Source organism: Apteryx mantelli, chromosome 9 (genome assembly GCF_036417845.1).
Source record: "Apteryx mantelli isolate bAptMan1 chromosome 9, bAptMan1.hap1, whole genome shotgun sequence".
NCBI lineage: Eukaryota > Metazoa > Chordata > Aves > Apterygiformes > Apterygidae > Apteryx > Apteryx mantelli.
In genome coordinates, this window is record NC_089986.1 from 7,103,873 (window position 1) to 7,124,463 (window position 20,591).

Consider the following 20,591-nt stretch of genomic DNA (forward strand, 5'->3'; position numbering starts at 1 on the left):
AACTGAGCAAAATAAGTTCCTTTGGGCAGCATGGTGGTCAGGATTTTACAGCTAAACTCTTTTGGAGCATTAGCAAAATAGGAGCTCAGCATCAGCTTGGTAACTATGCAGTCTGCAAAATAAGAATGCAGGAGGACTCATCCTCTGTGTTTTCCTTCCCTAAAATTTTCATCAAAGCCATGGGAGCTTTGGGTGTGCAAGAAATACAGAATTGGACATTGCAAGAAGTTTTTTCCATACAAACAGATTTGATAAAGAGGCTCCAAAGTTGTGAGAGAGAGGAAAACAAACAAAGAAAAGACAATGAGAATGTTGCCTAACAGTCTGATCCCTTCAATGAATAAATATCATAGATGGTTCATAATTTACTAAGAAACACTCACTCTCAGCTAGTTTAATTACATAAAATAATTGATGTATCAAGTAAATAATCTTTAGGGACCTTCAGTACAGATCATAATTTGGTGTAAATTAGCATGATTTCTTTAATTTAAATAGAGCTGTGCTGGGTTTATGCCAGCCAAAGATCTGGCCCAACAGCTCTAATTGTAAGTAATAAAACCACCATGAATAATGCCTAAATACCTCCCAGTGTCTCAACTGGGAGAGATGCGGAGAGGGTACGTTCTCCCTTGTATTAATACTGAGAGGTGTTCAATGAATATAAATGCCCATTTGAAAGTCTGACTGATAAAACAGTTTCTTCAGAGTGCAATGGTGCTTGGCTGAAGCCCATCACCTGCAGCAGCATGTGATCAAGTCAGCTCTAAAGAAACATCCAGCAGGCTTCTTTTGTTTGCTTTCACGTAGCACTGAAGGTAGGATGGTGAGGAACTGTAATTTGTTTTAAACCTGTTTTTATGTTGGAGAGATGATAAGTTTCCTTTTAAGAATAAAATATGTTGTGTTACCTGGCAGCAGAGAATGAGAGCTTTTTCTAGCATCACCATTTGCTTTTGCACAAACTTTTCCAACTGGAAATGGTCTCTTAAGATCTGTTAATTAGGAGCAGTTACTGTTCCTTGCACTTGTCCCTCTGCTAGGTCTTCCAAGCTTTCGATTTGGGTTATAGTACACATGAGCTACTCAAAGAAACTACTCAGTTTCATCTGTATTGCACTGATTGTTTCCTTTTGCTTGAATGGAGTCCTTGAATAAAATGGTTTCTTTTGGTGGTTGTGATTGTAGTGATCAGTTCAATTAATATCTGAAATGAGCCCTAGCCCTGAGCCCTTGGGCTGGCTGACTACGATGACTGCATGCGAGCGTGGGCACAGCATATGAGCAGATCTGGTGGACTGTTATCTTTGACAGGTGCCCTGTTTGAGAACAGTTGCAGCTGGCAGGTCTTGGCAATAAGAGCCATTTTTTTGTTCCCTCTCTGGCAGTCCGTTGTGTGCATCTACCACAATGAGAGATATTGCTGAAAGGATCCAGCAGAGAAGTTTGTATATTCTGGAGAGCTGTCATTCCTAATGAACAAAGACGGACAGCCCACATGTGAATTGGTAGAAACAGCAGTTAGTTACGGTGATAGGAGTCCACTCTTGGATCATATCCATAACATAAAACCCATCACAGCTGAGCGGTTACTCAGTCATGTATATGCCTGTGAAAAATACTGGAATACATCACTGGCCTCTTTAATTGTGCGATGCCATAGCAGATCAATGCAGGTAAACGTGGACATCTAATGGAATAATATAAGGCCAGTCTCTAGTAAAAAATGACACAGAATAAATGATGTAGAAGGGTGTTTGGGGATCTTTCATGGTGTTGAATGGGTTGTAGAAAGGTTTCATGGTGTCTCCTCTGTTTATAGAAGAGATAGCACCTGACTTTTGGGAAGACACTGTGGATAACTCAAATTCATTGAGTCAGAGGATTAAGCTCTGTCATATCCCTAGTTGTTCAGAAGATATTTTTACTGTCTTCTCTGGGAAGAGACATCTGAAATTACTTTTATCTGCTCTATACTGAAGTCCCTCCACTCAGGGTACAACTTTCCCTTCTCCAGTGAATCTGTGCATGCAGTTTGCATATTGTAAGGTTGCTTACTCATGAGGGTTAAAATAGAAGTTAATTTTTAAATGCCATTGAAGATTTTTACAAATAGAGAATTACGAAGGTGAGCAAATCCTTTTTGAAAAAGAGAATCAACAGTAAGTCAAATTTCAAGCCTGGTAGCTTTGATAGCCTTTTTCTAGAGATACAATCCTTATTGTATGCAGTGATAGTCAACCAGTGCTCTTGAATGTGTCTTGGTCATTAAGAATTGTTTTTAACTTTTCCATGCCATGATGGAAACAGGCAGGTTGTTGCAGACTAAATGCTTCATTGATTGCAAGACCCTGTGAAACAGAATACTTGGAAATCTCCTGGCACTGATTAATGTAGGGGCTGGAAAAGGTGTGCTCATCAGAAATGCACCTGCTTTATCCCTCATTCCCTCTTCAGTGTGTGACATTTAGGAAGATCAAATTAGCATCTCTTATCCTTTCAATTATGTGTCGCATTAAGTGGAAATGAAGAAGAATCTGTTTCTAGAAAGCACAGTACATGGGAGCGTTAGTTGGGAGCAGTTGACCTTTACGTAAAGAGGGCTGTAAAATTTCTTTCTTTTTTAAATAAACTATCAGTTGTGACTTCATTTCCTAACTTAGTAATGTCAATAAAATAATGTTAATAAGATTGTACTGTTTTCCAGATTACTGTGGATTTTTCCTCTCCAAGTGAAACAAATGAGCCTAATTATAGTAATGCTTTTTTTCCCCCCTGCACTGGTAATTAGTCTTTAGTTGTTCCTACAACTAATTATACTTCTTAGTGTCTTGAAATACTTACAATATCCAGTCTCAAAAGGAGAATTAGCAAGTACATTATTAATGGGTCATTCATCATTTGCTTATGTTTCTTTTAGACTAATATATATTGCAGTTGAGATGATTCTTTGATTTTGTGAGTATATAGAAGTCCAAATAAAAATATGTATAATTATATTTCAAGAGAGAATCCTTGGTGATATTGGGTAAGAAGTAGTTTAAACATACTCTTTAAAAATATCAGTGAAGGATCACTGTTCTTCAGAAGGCTGCTTTTGCAAATGGATTGTAGAAGGTGATGTTTACTGGTATTCTAAACTGTAAATGCTTTTGTTATTACTTAATGAATAAATGAGTTATGACCCCATATCCTAATACAGGTAGCCCTGGAAAATTCTAGCTACTCCAAGGAGGGAATAGAAGTTGCAACCAGCTGACATAATACCTTGAATTATTTCTTTCTATTTGGGAAATTTTACCTTAGTGTGAATAGAGGGTGAACTTTTCCCGAACACGGCAATTTCTTTCTGGGACAGTTGCTCTGAAGCAATTCCTGCAGGCTCTTGCCTTGAGATTGCTGAAGACTTTTATTTCAACAAAAGAGACAAATGACTTAATGCTCTAATTTATATTAAGGTGAAATCCTCCCTCATTGAATCATTTGGAGATTACCCATTAACTTAGCAGGCCAGGCATTTTTCCCAGTGATGTTTTCTTATGAAGCTGTACACTGACAATACTTCAGCAGTAAGATTTGTAAAGCAGTAGTAATATTTCGGTATGCGGATTGGTAGGCAGAGAGCTCTTGCAGCCTTTTATTCCACCGAACAAAACAGCAGATTGACAATTTCAGAAAGCTGAGCACTGCCACAGCTCAGCTCTTTTAGAGAGTCATTTTTGAAGGCTGTTTCATTTATTTCGGGAGGCATCACCCCTAACGTTCCTTGGCCAAAGAGTGCTCTCTTATCCTGGTGCAGGCAGCAGAGGACATCTGAGCTGTAAGCTTGATAGACTCTCAGTTACCTTCCAGTGGCTCAGGTTGTCTTTCCTTGTTCCTGTTTGGTAGGTGCAGAGTAGAGACTTTGAAGCTTGAGTGTAAACAGCGGAGACGTGCAAGTTTTTCAAAGGATCTGAGGGAGATGTGTTGTTCCATTCATTTCAGTGCCTGCTAGCCCAGATGTTAATGATGCTCCCAGAAGTACTGTCTTTTTCAATTGCATGGTAAACTATTTTATAGAAAGCCTATAAGAAAGAGAGAAAAGTATCGTATTATAAAAATCTATGCCCTTATTTTCCAAAGTGAGAGGAACCAGAAAGCACTTGGTGGTTTCCAAGAAAAATTAAAACATGTGCTTTGAACAATAAGCGACGGAGCCACAGCAAAGATGCAATGAGATGGGCTCATTTTTCTGCAGAGGGGCTCAGCTTTCATAAGCTTCTAGCTCCTTCCTGTGATTCTCTCACCCTTTCATCTGCCTTCCTCACCCAATGGTATTGGAAACCTTCTCTCCTCCAAGCATGCTGAGTGGTATGTTAACAGAAGAAACTATTTTTCCCTTCCTTCCAGAGCAGTTTTTCTGACCTAGCTACTCCTTAAAGGAGTATAACAAACACCAGAGAACCCAAAAATAAAACAGATACTGCCCATTACAGCATTGAGTGCAGCTTTCCTGGCTGTAAAAGTGGAATATTGTATCTGATGGTTTGGTCTAGCCTTTGCAGAAAGATTAGGAGCAAGTACAGTCTCTGTGGGAAGTGGTCCTTTTTCTTCTGCTGTGTATCAACCTTGACATGTATGTTTGCCCTGCATTAACAGGGAGGCAGAACAGAAACACAGAGATAAATCGCTAAACCTTCTCTCTGATGACTAGCATAATCATTATCTCGTTACTGCAAGTTTCAAGCAGTCTAATTAGAAAACTGTTTACACTCATGATTTGATCAAGACAATTTGCACCCATTTTAGCAGCAATTACTGAAATGTATCTGGCCTACTGGCTTGTAAAATTCTATTAAAATATAAAATTAGATACATTGACATATCCTTGCAAAAACCTGCAGGAAAAATAATTTTCATATTGGGTAAAACAATGATGAAAGGAAATTAACAATTAGCACCAAGACATATGGCATGCCACAGTTTCTATTTAGCTAGGCTTGCAGAGTAAAGCTAACATTCAGAAAAGTCTTTAAAATAGCCTGTGTTTACTGGGATAGTGTTGCATTGTACAGATGAGTATCGCTAGTAGTAGTAGTAGTTATAGTAAGAACATTGTGATCGGATACTTGGGGCTTTGCAGCGAGTGCTGGGCAAATGAAAAAGGAGAACTGTTCCAAGGGACGGTTTAAAAAACGTGTAAATGCATTTCAGCTTGTTCCTAGAAACAGGAATAAAACAACGTTTTTAGTAGGTATGAGTCACCTCACCTTTTGAGACAGTGAGGTGTGAGAAAAGCGTGTTAAAGGTCTGAGATAAGTTTGTTTAGGAAATTAGGATTCTAGTGAGACACAAAATTAAATGCTTTTCAATAAGTAGGTTCAAATTTTCCCTGATTTGGTAGGAAATTCAGTAGTTAATAATATAGAATGAAACCTATTGGACCAGTTTTCTCTTACATTTTCATCAGTATACACCTGTTGCAACTTCAGACTTCACTGGTGTAGCTGAATATTCATCATATATAAGAACACAGTCAAGACCAAAGACTGTCACTGTAATGAAAGCTAGGTCTACGCGTTTGTAACAACCTCCTAAGAAAAATAATGCCTTGTCAGTATGATAACTACTTAATATCTGAAGTGCTAACGGGGTCTGGCTTACAGCAAGGAACATGTTGGCCGATTTTCCTTAGAGGGCACATCTCTAGTTTCCAACTTGATTTAGCTAAAGCTGATAAACTAGAGACTAGACTTTGTTTCCTTGGTGAGTTTTATCAATCCAGATGACTAAGAATGTTATTTTGGTAAATAATTATGAAGATTCATTATAAGTTTTATAGAAACTATTAATTATTGTCATATCTGCAATGTGGGTTGTAATGCTGCAAAAGAAAGATAAAAATGCATATAACTATAAGAACATTGATTTGTCATCACTGAAGTGGTTTTTTTTCCTGTTTTGACTTTAGCTTTATTAAGCCTGCTCTTATTTACATCTAGTTAATTATTAATATATTACCATTACAAACCATGGTATTGTTTGCTGCCTAATTTGTAATTATTTCTTTTTGACTATATAGATATTATAGGCCACTGGATACTCTCCTGATTTCCCTTGAATCTTTCAGTCGAATGCTGCTAATTCTCATTATCTTGTGCTCAGTATTAGGTTTTTTTCCATCTGTTCCTTGGCCTGTCATGTGGTTCCACACAGGAATTGTTTGTCAGATACTTTACTGATCTGTCTTCGATTTTTCACTGAATGTGCCCTGAAGCTGTTGAGATTTTACTATGTGTTTTTCTCAGGATTCGCTGAACTCAGTAGTAAATATTGTTCTCCATCTCTAGCTCATTCTTAAAAGTTGTTTTTCAAGGTGCTTAGTTGCCTTTCTTCTTTAGTGCATGTCCCGTCTCCCACCTGTATAAAACAGCGGAATTTATATAGGCTCTGTGCAACTTCTTTGTCAACTTCCAAAAAGTCTAAAGGGTGGCACAGGGCTTCGGCCTGGCAGACTGCCTTGGGAATAAAAGGGCAGCAACCAAAAGGAGCTGCAGCCGCCTCCTGCCTGGCAATCCATCGGGAGCAGAGCAGTCCTAAAACCCCTCCACAGCAAAGCAGCGTAACTGAGGAAGATGGCTAATGCTTTGGCTCAGTCATCTCCCGGTCTCTGTATGAGAGACTTTTACAAAGTCACAAGCTATAAATCCAAGCTGCTCTCGACAGTATAAACTTCAAGGGGGAAGATGTTAGTAATTCATCCTTTCCAAAAAATTAATTTTTCTTGCTGTGTGGAAGCTTCTGCAGGTTCAGGTATCTCCATTTTCAATAACTCCAGACATCTGACAAGTGACTGTCTATGGTAAATATGGATTGCATGGTCAAACTCAGCTGTAGGTGAAAGGATGAGCTAGTAGAAGCAAGGGAAAAATCAATTTTCGGCTGCTTGTGCTGTTTGTCTAGCCTGTGTGTTGGGGCATCCAGCGTATCCTCTCAATTCATACACTGTGCTAGATAAGCATTGGAAACAAAACTCTTCCCACCTATTACCTCTTCTCTTCCTGCCTTTTTCCTCTCTCTGCTTAGTTTTGCTCTTCTAGGTATAAGAGAGGAAGAGTTGTCTCCTTCAGTGTGTCATGTTGTTACACCTGTCAACCCAAAATTAGACTGAAAGTGTACTGAGGAGGTTAGTTTCTAGACATGCTGTAAACAAATACACATTTTAAGGTTTCTTTCAGAAACCATGTCTTCAGGTCAGAGAGACCAAGGTGTCCTGTCTGCTCTGCAGCTCCATCCTGACCTCAGGGTAGGATGGGAAATGAGGCTCGGGGGAAGTCCCTGGGTGTTGAAACCCTTCCAGGAACTCCTGCCTGGGTCTTTCCCTTCCCTCAGCACCTACCTGCAAAAGGAGATGCCAAAGGGTGGCTCAGAAAGGTGCCCCAAAGCTGGCATTTATTCAGCAGCATTGAAAAGATTGCTCTTAGTATTGGTATCTGCCTGATATTAGTTATATTAATGGATTTGGGGGTGGGGGATGCTGCTAACTTCAAGCTTTTCTCCAGGAGCTGAAGATTTTAAAACAAAATAGAACAGAAAAATTTGCGTGTTGACTTCTGCACATGTATCTCTGCCGGTGAGCAGAGTAAAAGCCCGCTCTGTACCTTTAGGATGTGGTTGAAAGAGAGATCTCCAAGTGCTTATGGCTCGTACAAGCTGGTGAAGGAGATGACTCGGATTGTGAGCAGTATTAATCAATCTTGTTTTCTACTCAGCTCTTGGCATCAGGTCTCCTCTACAGCCTAGCTTGAAAAACTGAAAGGGGACCTCTCTTTTGATGTCCACCAAAAGTTCTTCTCAGTATCATTTGCCTTTTAATAAGTTAATTAAATTCTACTTCTGGCATCTAGGTTTAGTAGAAGTTAAATGACCCCTTCTTGCATCAGCAGGCACAAGCTTCATTTGAAGGCTGATAGGTGTTAAACCTTCTGACCGGCTGTGACTGGCGATGATTTGGATGCAGGCAAGTTTCAATGTGCAGAACGTTAATAAGCAAGCGTTTGCCCCGCTGGTGTCTTCAGATACAGGGGCATATACAGCGCTGAGCTCTGTGACCTGAGCTGAGCTTGTGAAATGCGGTGCAGGTGCGTGAACTTCGGTGAAGCTACGTTCAGCGGAGGATCTGGACTTTTTTTTTCTTTTATTTTTTTAGTTGAAGTGCTGCAAAGAACTGAATGTTCTCTGTTCCTCGTGGTGAATTAGATGTTTTTGTTTTGAAGCTTCTGCTTTCCTGGGTGCCACCTCCTAGTGTAGGAAACTGCTGGTAGGGGGAAAAAAAATCACATAAACCAGTGAGGGTTTGATAATGTTCTTTAAACAAAATAGAGGAGCAGTCTAAAGAGTAGGTGGGGGCTATAACTGTGCAGAAAACAGGGATGTTTTTTACTGTTGTGATAATAATATTAAAGTAGCTGTTGGTTTGTGAAATTCATGTACTTTGGTTTGAAATTATGCGGTTGCCTGCGTATTCTGAAAAGAAGCCTCAGGTCACCAGGTTAGATCATTGGTATATTAATGATTTCTCTCCAGCCAAAATTGCAGCAGATCACCCCATTTTTCTGGGAGACAGTAAAAGAACCACCCAGGTTGCTATTTCAGCCATTGTACCTGCCTTAAAATTGCTCTCATTAAGTGCTGTACATTAGATTTTCTTTCAAATTGAATTGTTGTAAGAACAAATGTGTTACTAAACTATAAACAAAACCAAAGAGCTTGAAAAGGAACCTGCTGATTAAAATGTGCTGCGAACTAATGAATGAAGGTAGAGTGAGTACATTCATAATTCTCCACTTGACTGGGAGTGACTGAAGTGGAGGAAACAAAATAGCTACAAGATGTAAAACATTTCCAAGAAGATCTTGATTGAGAATAAAAAGGCATTGATGAAAAAATAACAGCAGTGGTGTCTCCCAAACAATCATTCTAGGACACTGTGTTCTCTCTTTTCCACCGTGTGTAAGTAAATGAATGATCTGCGTCTGACATGCGAGTGGCTGGGAAAGAGAGTAATTCAGCTCGCTAAAGCGAGATGAGAGGGGAAGTATGCTCTGGGGAGTGTCTGCTTCCCTAGAGAAAGTTGCTTTCTTTTCAGTTTTTGCTGTCATGTAAGTGGAGAGGAACAATATTGCAGCATATTAAATTTTAAAAGTAGAGGTTTACTTTACTTGTGGATGTGCAAATTTAAAAGAAAAAAAATGGGGAAAAAAAGGGGGCAACTATTGAGAATTCCATTAATCAGTAAAGCTGGTCTTTTTTCAAAGAAAAGTTGTTAGTTTTAGCTGTGCAGCCTATTGTCTTTTGAATGGCCAAACATTTTAGATTTGAAAATTTCTTGGTGCTTATCAGCACATTTCTGGGATTTGCACAGGTGCTCTGAGCAGGCAGAGGTTAGAGAAGCGTGCTTGGCTGAGATGCACCCAAGGACACTTGGTGTTTTGTTTTCCTCCACCTTGGAGGGGAGAGTGACAAAGAAATAAGAAACCAAAGTAAATGCACCTCTATTTCTTAGGCCAGGAGCACTTTTGGCAGCAGTACTTGTTTAAACCACTTGTTTCCCCATACCAACCCCAAAGTTGTACCAATGCAACTGTTTTAGCATAACATTGAACCAGGCTAGGGAACTAATCCAATATAAAAATAACCTGTTTATGTAGCTCTTCAATCCATATTGGTTCTCTAATCCAGATCACCATTTAGCCCTATGAATAGGTGCACCGCGGGAGCAGCATAGCTATGGGAACAGTCGGCTCGTGGAGGCTGGGGCAGGCTCAGGTAGCACACCTCCTACGGGAAGCGTGCCTCAAACATCAGCATTAGTATTTGGCACTATTTTGCTGAAGTTTAAACTAAACCTCTTGAACATTGCAGTTCAGCTAGCGAAGAGCATACCCATTTAGGTAGAGGAGGCAACAAGTGGTAATTTGTAAGGCCGCAGTATTTCAGTCGTGTTCAGCCATGTGCCCATCCCCATAGCTCTAGCTTAGCCCTGCATCGAGAACGGCTGGGAAGGGCTCCGCTGGCCTCTGCGCTTAATTCTAGTACAAGCTGCCCACCTCTCGTGGCTGAATGTGTAAGTTGTGTTGTTAGCTGTGTGGCTTGTGTTCTCTCTGCTCATGTTCAATTTATGAGTCATATAAAGCTCTGTTAGATAAGTGAAAAGAATGGATAAGGGTCTGGAACGTAAAGAACAGTGGACAACGTGAGACTTGCCAAGGAGGCAAACATACACAAAGCTGAGACTTAAATGTGCATCTTTAAGTTGTCTTTAGTTTTGAAAAAGATCAAATGGCAATAATTTGAACAAATTATCTTACTTGTAAGAGTTTAATGTATGCTGACATTGCAATCAGAAGCAATCACACTGGTTCAGTGTTAAGTTCACTGCAGTCCTCCTTCAGGTGAAACCTTGAGAGACTGAAGAAAGATGGTAGGAGGTATTCCTCCGATTCTCTAGCAGATTACATCAAATGGGAACTACACTGCTTTTAAAAATAACAGAAATAACTCTGGAGGATTATGAAGTGCCTACTTTAGACTTGAAGAAAATACTACATTATTACCAAAAAATCACTTCTGTTTTGAAGTTGGAATGTTTCATCTGCATTACATTTCCTACATCATGATATGCATCTTCAAGCATAATTATAAAGTATTATTGTCATAGAACTACCTAACAGCAATTGAATTTGATTGACTTAATAACCAGCCTTTCTTCTCTAAGATTAGAACAGTCAACTTCTGAAGAAAGGTGGCCGAATGTGCTTTCATTAGTCTTGTGTACTGAACATGGATGATAGCTTTTCTGGAATGCTTTTTGCTTTCATTACGGATGTTCCTTGAGATAGCAATATAAAAGTAAAAAGAGGTGGAGATGGAGAGTGGATGGGAATATTATTCCAATTCCCAAATGACAGGAGGAGCTGAAGTGTTTTGCCAGATCACTTTGTCAGTGTTATGAAACCTTGATTGATCGTATTTGGAAGGTGAAACTCTCATTAGAGGACTAACATCCATTGCTATTCACTCTATCAATGTGTCTAGCAAGAGCACCATCAGCCCAAAATGGGGTAGAGGTGTATATGTCTGTTAGCTGGCAAGGTATATTTATCCTCCCGTGCTTGCCTAGCTTCACGGGTGATTACAAGGACAACATTAATCTAAAATATTGCATTGCATCTATTTTGTTATCTACAGCCCTAGAGGAGGGTGAGAGACAAGGCTCTGCGCTTCTATGAGTACTGCGGTGGTTTCTGAGCCAGTTGGGTGACTGACAAAAAGCAAAGAGGGGGAGAGAGCGAAAGAGTTGAGCAGTCTTATTTCCAGTCTTAATGCTATCCCAAATGCTCGTGGTTTGCTCATCATGCGGTGAATCCCAAGAAATCTCACTCCTGCAACAGACCTGCTGTCAAGCCTTTTGAAACTTGCCGTTGCTGCTGTGTGAACCTCAAAAACGTGGGCTGGCAGGCAGTCCTACGTAAGACTGCACAGGCCTACGGTTGAAAAAATTCTCCTTTAGGAATAGGCTTTAAAATCTGCTGTTAAAAATTTGTTGATGTTGACCTTTGATTCATAGTCAAAGTGAGGGGCTAACTAAAACTCTGGGGGGGTAGTAAGTCAGATTCGTCCTCAGAGTACATTTTCAGCAATTTAAATTACTTGAACATTTCTTTTTATTACAGATGATTCCTGATCTCTCTATTTATACTTCTGTGGATTTCAATCATAATTTAATATGAATTGATTTCTGACCCTGAGAGCTAATGACAGTCCCGGTTTCTCTGAAATGCTCAAATTGGTTATACTGTACATCTTGTGTGAAGCCAAAGGGGTCGGGACTTATTATCCAGGATAGAGCCAGCGCCTAGAGAGGGAGGTCAAGAACAAATCACTTCATTGGCTTCCTGGTGATTTCGAATCAGCTGAAATAGTTAGGATATTTGAATAGGTGTACTAAATCATCAGAAAACTGTGTCATCCTGCGTGGTGAATTTTATATTCTCCAGATTCAGGACTCTTGCAAGTAAGCCCAAGCAGAGGCTAAATGGTTTGATGCAGGATGCCGAGTGCTTCCTCCGTATTAACCCTCATTCCCATTCTGCTCAGCGCCTCTGGGCGCAGGGGCTCAGAGAGAAGAAATGGTTAGAAATTGCTGGCTAACGTGTGACTTACTGAAAAACATTTATCTGAGCAGAGCAATTGAAAATAGAAGTCAGATTCTCTCTAGCAACTTTTAGGGGATTTTTTTTTGGTTTTGGGGTTTTTTTTAGATTAAGTGGCATTGATTTTTGTTCTGCATTATATTTTTGGAAACGATAGTGCGTGGTGATGTCTGGCACTGTCAAGGGAAGTGTTTTGGAAGCCGCTTCCTTAGTGGTGTATTTTGCTGCTCCTCTTAGCCTCCTCTCGAGCAGGCCCAGCACTACAGTTGTCTCCCAAATCTCACCAGCTGGCGTCCTCTTCCCAGCCTGCCTATCCCCCTCTCTGTAATCATGCTCTTCCTATTCCTTTTCACTCATAATCCGCAATGTATTCCCTCTGAATCTGTCTCAGCTGCTGTTTGTCTGTCTTCGGTCTATAAACTCTTCAAACAAAGTGTATAATATATTAACCCCAATCCTTATGTGCTGATTTACATAAAGTTACTCTGGCTTTAAGATGACACAGACGACAGTAAGCTCTGGTGTGGATCTTAGCTTGTGAATAAGAACCAAGTCAAGCAATAAAAGATTTGAAGTTTAAATTTTTATTTTATTTTATTTTTTTTTAACAAGAAGCGTTCTCAGTGTGTCGCAGCAGAACGCAGTTAATCCATTTTGATTACTAGGTAGTAGGAAATGCATTGATGGAAGGTTTTCCACATAATTCATGTAATCATTCTGCAAAATAAGTTTTAGGTGCAAAAGAGGCAATGAACTCCTCATTTCCCTAATCTAATAATCATTGCTTATATATTAATAACATGCTGTTTTTATACTTAAGTTTAATAGCTTTGCAAAGCGTGTTCTGCCAGTTTTCACAATATGGATGCCTTGATCCACTATACATAATAGAAATGTCGCTGCCACTCCAGTGTAATTTGTTTTCTCATTTTCATTGTTTCCAGGTTTATTCCAATTTACAGGGGACCGAGTCATACGTACAAGATACAAAGGCTGACAGAATCCACTTGTTACTCGTTTCGAATACAGGCTGTCAATGATGCTGGGGAAGGGCCTTTCTCAGAAGTATGCACCTTCTGCACAACTAAGTCAGTCCCACCTGCAATCAAAGGTAGATAGTAGATTTTTTTTTTACACATTACATACGTAAGAATGATGTAATTATTTTAGTAATTATTAAGTATGTAATAAGTTTGTAAGGGCATGCCTAAGTATACAATAATGTGCATAAGAAATTGGTGTATTTGTGTATTGCTGTGAGTAATGAAACTACATTATGGTGGGAAGCTAAATTATCACTGAAGAAAATCTTGGATGAGCAACATAAATGTTGTGCAAACCACTACTGTTCTACAGGAGGTGTTAAAAATACTTCTGCTAACAATAATGTTTCCCAGGGGATTGCTTAATAAGGGTTATAAGTGCTATAGTATATATGTGTACATACCAACTTAAGTGCTAGTAAACTTGCGTGTTGTTTTAAGTGTGTAGATAATGTTCAACTTAGCACTTCAGAGTTTATTGTTTCTTCAATTTATAAAATCATTGATATTTTGTACGCATAAAACAGTAGATTATCCCATTTAGTACGTTTTCCACTAGAAGAAAAAAAGACCTAATTAAAATGGAGTTTTATAATGAAACCTCTTTTATTTTGTGTAAAGTCTGCCCTAAGTACAAGTCCTTTCACGAGGAAATTATTATGAAGGCTGCAGATTTGCTGTATTGGCTGTCAGATAAACAGAGATACGTCAGATACCCCACTGACCCGTTTTTCCTGCGTGCTTTAAACTCATTTGTCAAACAGTCCCATGCACTGTGTGAAATAGCAACCATTAAAGTTTGTCAGAGCTTTCATTTGCTCTGCTGTATTTAAAACCTGATTTTGGTGACTGTGATGCCATCCGTGATTGGAGGATTTAGGGAGGGGAAAACACTGCCAGCATGTAGTTTCCCTGGCCCTGAAGTTAGCTGCTCTGAGTTGCCCTCAAGAACATCCCTCTTGTCCTGGGCACAGAGGGAACACGGGGAGATTTGGCCTCACCGCGCTAAAAATCGGCCTACGTGAGCATCCCACCTTCATTTTTACATGGATATTGCCTGGGGTTTGGCGCTTGCTCCAGTGCTGTTTTTGGGCGAAGATACCTGTATCTGCTTGGTGCAGAGCTCGGGTGCAGGTTATACTTCCCAAGGGGGAGCGATGCGCAGCCGTGCTGACGTGAGCTGCGCCTGCGCGGCGAGCGGAGGGAGCTCCCGCCAGAGGAGCCGGGCTCGCGGAGGTGCCGCTGGCAGCGAGGATGTGCCTCGCAGCCAGAGAGCCCGGACACGTGCTCGTGTCCCTGGCACGTGCCAAGGCAGTGCTACCGGTGTCTCCTTGCTTCCCTTACCTGCGCTAAGTGGGCGAAGCCGGCACAGGGGTGCCAGCGTGCGCCGTACTCGCGTCCTCGTTTTGGTGGGTGGAAATTCATTTTAGTGTGTTTGGATCTCATTTAGATTTTTGCTTTGTTTTGAGCTCCCTTCCTGCTCGAGTATTTAGTGCCTGTTAGATATGACTCACGCTCTGGACTACTGGACTAAAGATCGAGCAGTTAGGATATAGTGTGCAAATCCTGGGTCATGTGTGGGATGGGACCGTAGGTACATGACAGACCACCGGCTGCGGTAGAGAAAAAGGCACAACAAAAACTGCATTAGCGAGCGCTGCTGTGAGAAAGTAATGCCACGGGGAGAGGAGATCTGTTGAGGCAGGCAACAAAATAATTGTGTTGATTCCCTTCAGTGTTTAGAGCAACACAAACTTTGCACGGGCTTCCATGTATCATGAGCACATGTTTATTCTCTTACAAAGTATCCTAATTGTTTGCCTACTGATGCCAGCCCTAAAATAGCGTTTCTGTTAATGGCAGCGTTTTGTAAATGTCAGGCAAAAATCTGAGCGTGGCAGGGTGAGGCATGGAAGGAGGAGGGAAAGCAGTTGAGGATGATGTTGTCAGCTGCGGTGAAGGCTTCTGTTATCAGTCTCTCAACCCAGGCAGATGTGCAGGGAGAAGTAAATGGATACTGATTTCATTTGGGCCTGCATGTAATTCATGTGTTCCTCTTGGGTGGAAGCGAATTAGTCTGAAACTCGTGTAATGCATGCAGCAGCAGCAGCGTTTGTTGCTGTGATAGACTCTGTCATCTGCTTTCACAGGGTTGCGAAGCCGTATTGCCTTTAACAAGCTCGTGTCCTTGCACATGCACACGTTAACCGCTCGGCAAAACATTTAGCGCCGTTGTTTCTCACAGTTTCATTTTTCAATCATGTGCTTGCCGGCTCGGCCCGATAACCAGCTCGGTGGAGCGTGGACGCTGCCGCGGTTGTTTTGATGCCTGCCTGCGGCAGGCGCTCGGCCGTACGCCCACGCGTACCGCTGCCGTGCTGCGCCGTCTGGCGGGCTCGGGTCTGCTCATCTGAATTTAAGGCTCAAAATTGGATACGAGTGCAAGTATTTAGAATTATGCTTGTACTTCTGGTTCCCATGCTGGGCTTCATCTCTCATATAGAAGATTGATTAGCTTTCCTTTTCTCATCCCTTCTCCCATCTTTTTCTTGAATGAAAAGTTTGATTTTCGTGCTTTCTTTCAATGGCATGTAATCAGCTGCTTTAAAACGTGGGACAGACATCTCCATGGATACAAGTGTTTGCTCAGAACTTAATGAAATTTCTGCTTTTATTAATGCAAGCGTAATTTATGAATTGGCTTCGCTTGGAAAAAATCAGCACATGACACTGCAGTTGGATTTTTAAAGTTCAGGGTTCTTACCACATCCCCTTTCCGGTTTACACAGCTGACAGATAAGAGATACTCTACAGTCAGATCACTTTAGTTCTACAGAAGTAAACTATTTTCTACAGTAAACTTATTAGACTCGTGTTAATCAGGTCTAAATTGCGCCCAATTTTCTGCGCGTAGTGTTTGCTATAGTTTGATACCACAAGAATCCTGAACTACTTAATCAGGCAAGACTGTCTTGAAATAAATGGAAGTTTTGAGTAATTTAAGAATCCAAGCCCAATTTTATTTCTTCCACTCAATTCTAATGGTAATTTGATTTTTGGCTACATAATTACAGATTGTCTGCTACTAAACCCTGTGATGTCCTGAAGTTCTCTTTAAGTGTTCTGTTACATGCTACAGTGCCTGTAAAATAAAGAATATGTCAACGGAGTCTTTATATTAAGTGCTACCACATTTATTTTTATTGTAGCCCCTCGAGTGACCCAGTTGGAAGGAAATGCCTGTGAAATCACCTGGGAAATGGTCCCACCCATGAAGGGAGATCCTGTTGGTTACATCCTGCAGGTACTGGTTGGAAGAGAATCTGAATATAAGCAGGTAGGAAAATGATCTGGTTTTAATACTGCTAAACTGATGGTAAAATGGAAGTGTTTTTGAACACGCTCTTTGCTGCTTTTTTCCACTGAATTGAATTACACCCTATGGTGGTGCAAGGGCCGTAATATGTTGTTTTCTCTGCTGAGAGAGTGTATAGAACATTGTTATCTTATTGGAGTGACTTCCGCTCGGTCCACAGTTAATCACTATTTGTAACTGAACTAACCTTTGAAAAGTCAGAATTCGGTCTGCCCACCATTTCTTCTTCTGCTTATGTTTTCCTCTGGACTGGCTGGTACTGACTGCTGTTTGAAGATGAGATGATGAACTGGATGGATTGTCTTCCTAATTCCCTAAGCTAGTTCCTGTATTGCCAGGGTGGCTCTCAAGACCTTCTATCAAGGATTTCAGTCAAATACATCTTTGCCGTTGCTTCAGCCATTCCATTCCTGTTCAGGGTTTAGGTGCTAGGATATGTTATCCAGGGCAAGTTTACTGCACATCTGCTGCCCCACAGAAACGGTGTGTGCTTTCTTGCACTGTGAAACCATGAAATAAATGAGATATGACTGATCCTTCTTTCATTTTCTATGTTGATTGGAGGTCACAAGTGGATGTTTTCTCAGAGCAGCTGAAACAGAGCAACTCATTCATAACTAAATCCTGTATATCATATATCACACCTTTGACTGTCTTTCTTACAATGCACTTCATCTATGCCCTATTTTTTCCCTGTTCTTTCTTTCATTATCATCTGGATTTCAGACAAATCCAAAATAGAGAATGAGCATAGGAAATGAAACAGGGAATAGGAAATGAAATTCTTAAAATGTGAATAAGGTGGTACTTTATTTGCAGCTATGCCTTTGCTCCTCTTAAGTCCTTTTTTTGAGAGTTACTGCAAATTAAAGAATTTACAAAAATAACATAGATGTAAGTACAGAGCAGTTCAATTGGTGTTAAAGATAGAAACCTGGATGTTTTTGTCAGGAAACATTCTGGGCACCAGTGTAGCTAATAGAACAGCCATGCGTACTGTGCTCTCCTGTTAATGTCAGTGGTAAGTGGATAAGTGGACCCATTGTGCTGTTGCCTGCTTTACGCGGTAGCCTAAACATATAGCCTTCATATGCAGCTTTAGTAAACGTAGCTTCAGCATTTCAAAATCCAGAAGGCCATCCTTCTGGAGCATTGGGCACGGCTTCGTGTTCCTTTAAGGTTCCTTTAAGGTAGGTGATGACTTAATCTTTGTAATCAAGAAACTGTGGTATGAAAAAGAACAACAATAAAGGAAGTTAAAAGGTACCTTCAAGATTTTATATCAAAGGTTTTCATTTCTTATAAATAAGCATAACCCTGCTGAGAGGTATTTAGCTTGTGTTTTCACAAGTGACTCACTCAGAAAAGCTCCTGGCAATGGTTCTCAAAGCTGACTCTTCAAATTCAGTAGTTGGACTGGCTAATAATAACCTATGGAAAAGAGGGTGAATGTCACAATTTAGTGTCTCAGAAATCAGTTTTACTGATCTAAATAATTTTTATTCATGACAAATGTGGCATAAGAATGTGTCTTTGGTCACTTGCAACTATTTAGCTGAAAAAGTAATTTTTAGTGGTATGTTAATTGTATTTTAAGTGCGAGTCCTAAATTTACTTTTACAATCTGTTCTCTGCAGGTGATGTACATGTTTTGCATATGTGTCTCGAGGGACATATTACATTCAAAAAGTTTTATGAACTGTTTCGAAGGTTTCCACAAGTGAGAAATATTATAGATTTTTGAACTGTTAAATACACCCACCAGAAGGATCAGTGCCTAAGTGAGTGGAGTTTCTATAGCAGTTGCCAGTGTCTTTTCCAAGAACCATAGATAATATAGCTGGATAAGAAAGAGATAAGTAGCTGCATGAAATGGGTTTTTGTAGCCCCATGACATGAAAATAAATGCAACAGAGCACCTGTTTTGTTTCTGCTTGTTACCGATCTATCATTATAGCTATGTCAAGTTATTTACAGGCTGTGCAGGACTTCATTCATTTCACAGGGTTGCTCATCCTCAGACTCTTTCACCTTCACGCAGCCTCTTGAAGGCAACTGTGATTCTCCTGCTCTGGGACTTGCTTTGCAGCAGCCCAAGCCGCGATGAGAGGAGTCTGAGCTATGCTCTCCTCTCTCTCGTGGTAGCCATCAGTTAACAACTGTCCAAGGACAGCACAATTCCAGCTGCGCTCCCAGTGTGACTTTGCTCTGAGAGCTAGGAAGACTGGTGCTGGAGCGACGTAGCCTGTCGAGCCTGCATCTACTGAGACCTGTCCTCAGGTGAGAAATCCCTAAATGGGGACGCCAGACTCGGTAGTGGAAGGAAGGAGGAAACCTTGCTGCGGGGTGGCTGCTTGTCTTAACAGAGCTGCTGTCGCAGCCAGTAGGATGCATTCCAGTAGGGACCATGTTCATGTTTTGCCTTCTGCTTAGTTTTCACTTAGATAAAATATGTTATTAGGGAATGTCGTTATCTAGGTGCTAGTCAAGGTCACTGGGCATATACACATACAGAACAAAAATCCACTTTTAAAATGATCTTAAAATGGAAACTTTTCAACTAATGCACATGTAAAGCTGTTTCTCTGTGACAAGTCAGTAATCCTGTCCATAGCCAAATCACTCTATTTGCAGCAGTTTAAAGGCAACTATTTCATGGCAAGGTCTTAAGAAGCTTAACTAGGAAAACCTGCTATAAATCCATTGAACCACATCTCCCTGCCTGCTGCCAAGTGGTTTACCTCAGCTGAATATAGCTAAGAGTTGACCAGAACAAATTTCTTCATTTTAACTTAAAGCTCTAATTCTTGCTTTCAGTATTTAAGAGGAATAAAAGCTTATGAATATAAGTTCAAGCAGAGGTATCCCCTTCTGGAGTAGAACAAGCCAATTAGATTGTAAAGCAATAACGTCTGTGGAAAGTAGAAATCAAGATGATGAGGCATGTGAATCTCTTTTTTGTACACTAGATGGGAGAATGTTTGATATATGTCTATGTTTCTCTCCGAAGAAATTTTACAAAGATAGTGCTATTCTGGCAAGCATATTGTGAAGGTGTCAATGTGCCTTTTATGATGCAGGATTGGCATTCATACTGTGTTAGGTATTTTAAGCTGGTGGGGGTTTTTTGATAAGAATGTTGTATGCTTTACACAATAGATTTGAATCTTTTCATTCAAATAAATGCTTGGAAAAGAAAAATCCTGTCATCATGAAAACTGAGTTAGAACTTTTTAATGATGGTTTATGTGTGACTTTTCAAAATGCAGCTAAATTACGTGGCTGTTCAGGGAGCCAGTTGTGCACACAGAGTGGAGCAGTATCAAGCACGCAGCCTCCTTGAACTTGCTCATGCCGCACGTCACCCGAGTGGCACAGTGTGACACTCGATTCCTGTATCTGGAAAATTTTTATGTCACAGAGCGTAATCCAGTTTCAAAGAGCTAATCCACCTGGGCACTTTGTGCTGACTAAGCATAAAGCAGTCTGCTTCACCGTTTACACTGTATTCTGGCAGAGTAGGGTACAAACTGAAATAAGTGGCTGTTTTTCACTTCTCTTATTCATGGGGAGTAGTTCTTTAGTCTGGAAATAACCACACTGCTTCTTCTGCATAAGTAGGACTTCACAACTCCTGTCTAGTATGTTTTGTGTCTAAAATGAATAAATACAGCAAATTCATTATGAAGCAAAACATCAGTAGGAGAAAACTATGTCACATTGGCATTTGCTAACTCTCTCAGGTTTGAGATCTTTAAGACTTGTACCCAGTGTAGGTGCTGACTATAAGCTATTGCTGTGTATGTACGTCTTGGAGGAAGCTCTCTCCAGAGACATTTCTAAGAGCAGCCCACCTTACTGTATTTCTTCCTCTCTTACATTGAAGACAGACATTCAAATCATATAAAATAGCCATCCTTTTTAACTTATAAAATAAGCTATGTTGCTTTAGCTTCTCTTTCCCCTGCTGCTGCTTTA

The 20,591-nt window shown here is 40.4% G+C and overlaps 1 protein-coding gene across 1 annotated transcript in view; it reads left to right on the forward strand.

Moving 5' to 3' along the window:
- The window catches only part of FNDC3B (fibronectin type III domain containing 3B), a 225,358-nt gene that overhangs the window by 196,107 nt on the left and 8,660 nt on the right, over nt 1-20,591 (forward strand). The window contains exons 24-25 of the mRNA XM_067301623.1: nt 13,139-13,305; nt 16,447-16,574. Coding sequence (XP_067157724.1) covers nt 13,139-13,305; nt 16,447-16,574 — 295 coding nt within the window. The remainder of the gene's footprint in view (nt 1-13,138; nt 13,306-16,446; nt 16,575-20,591) is intronic.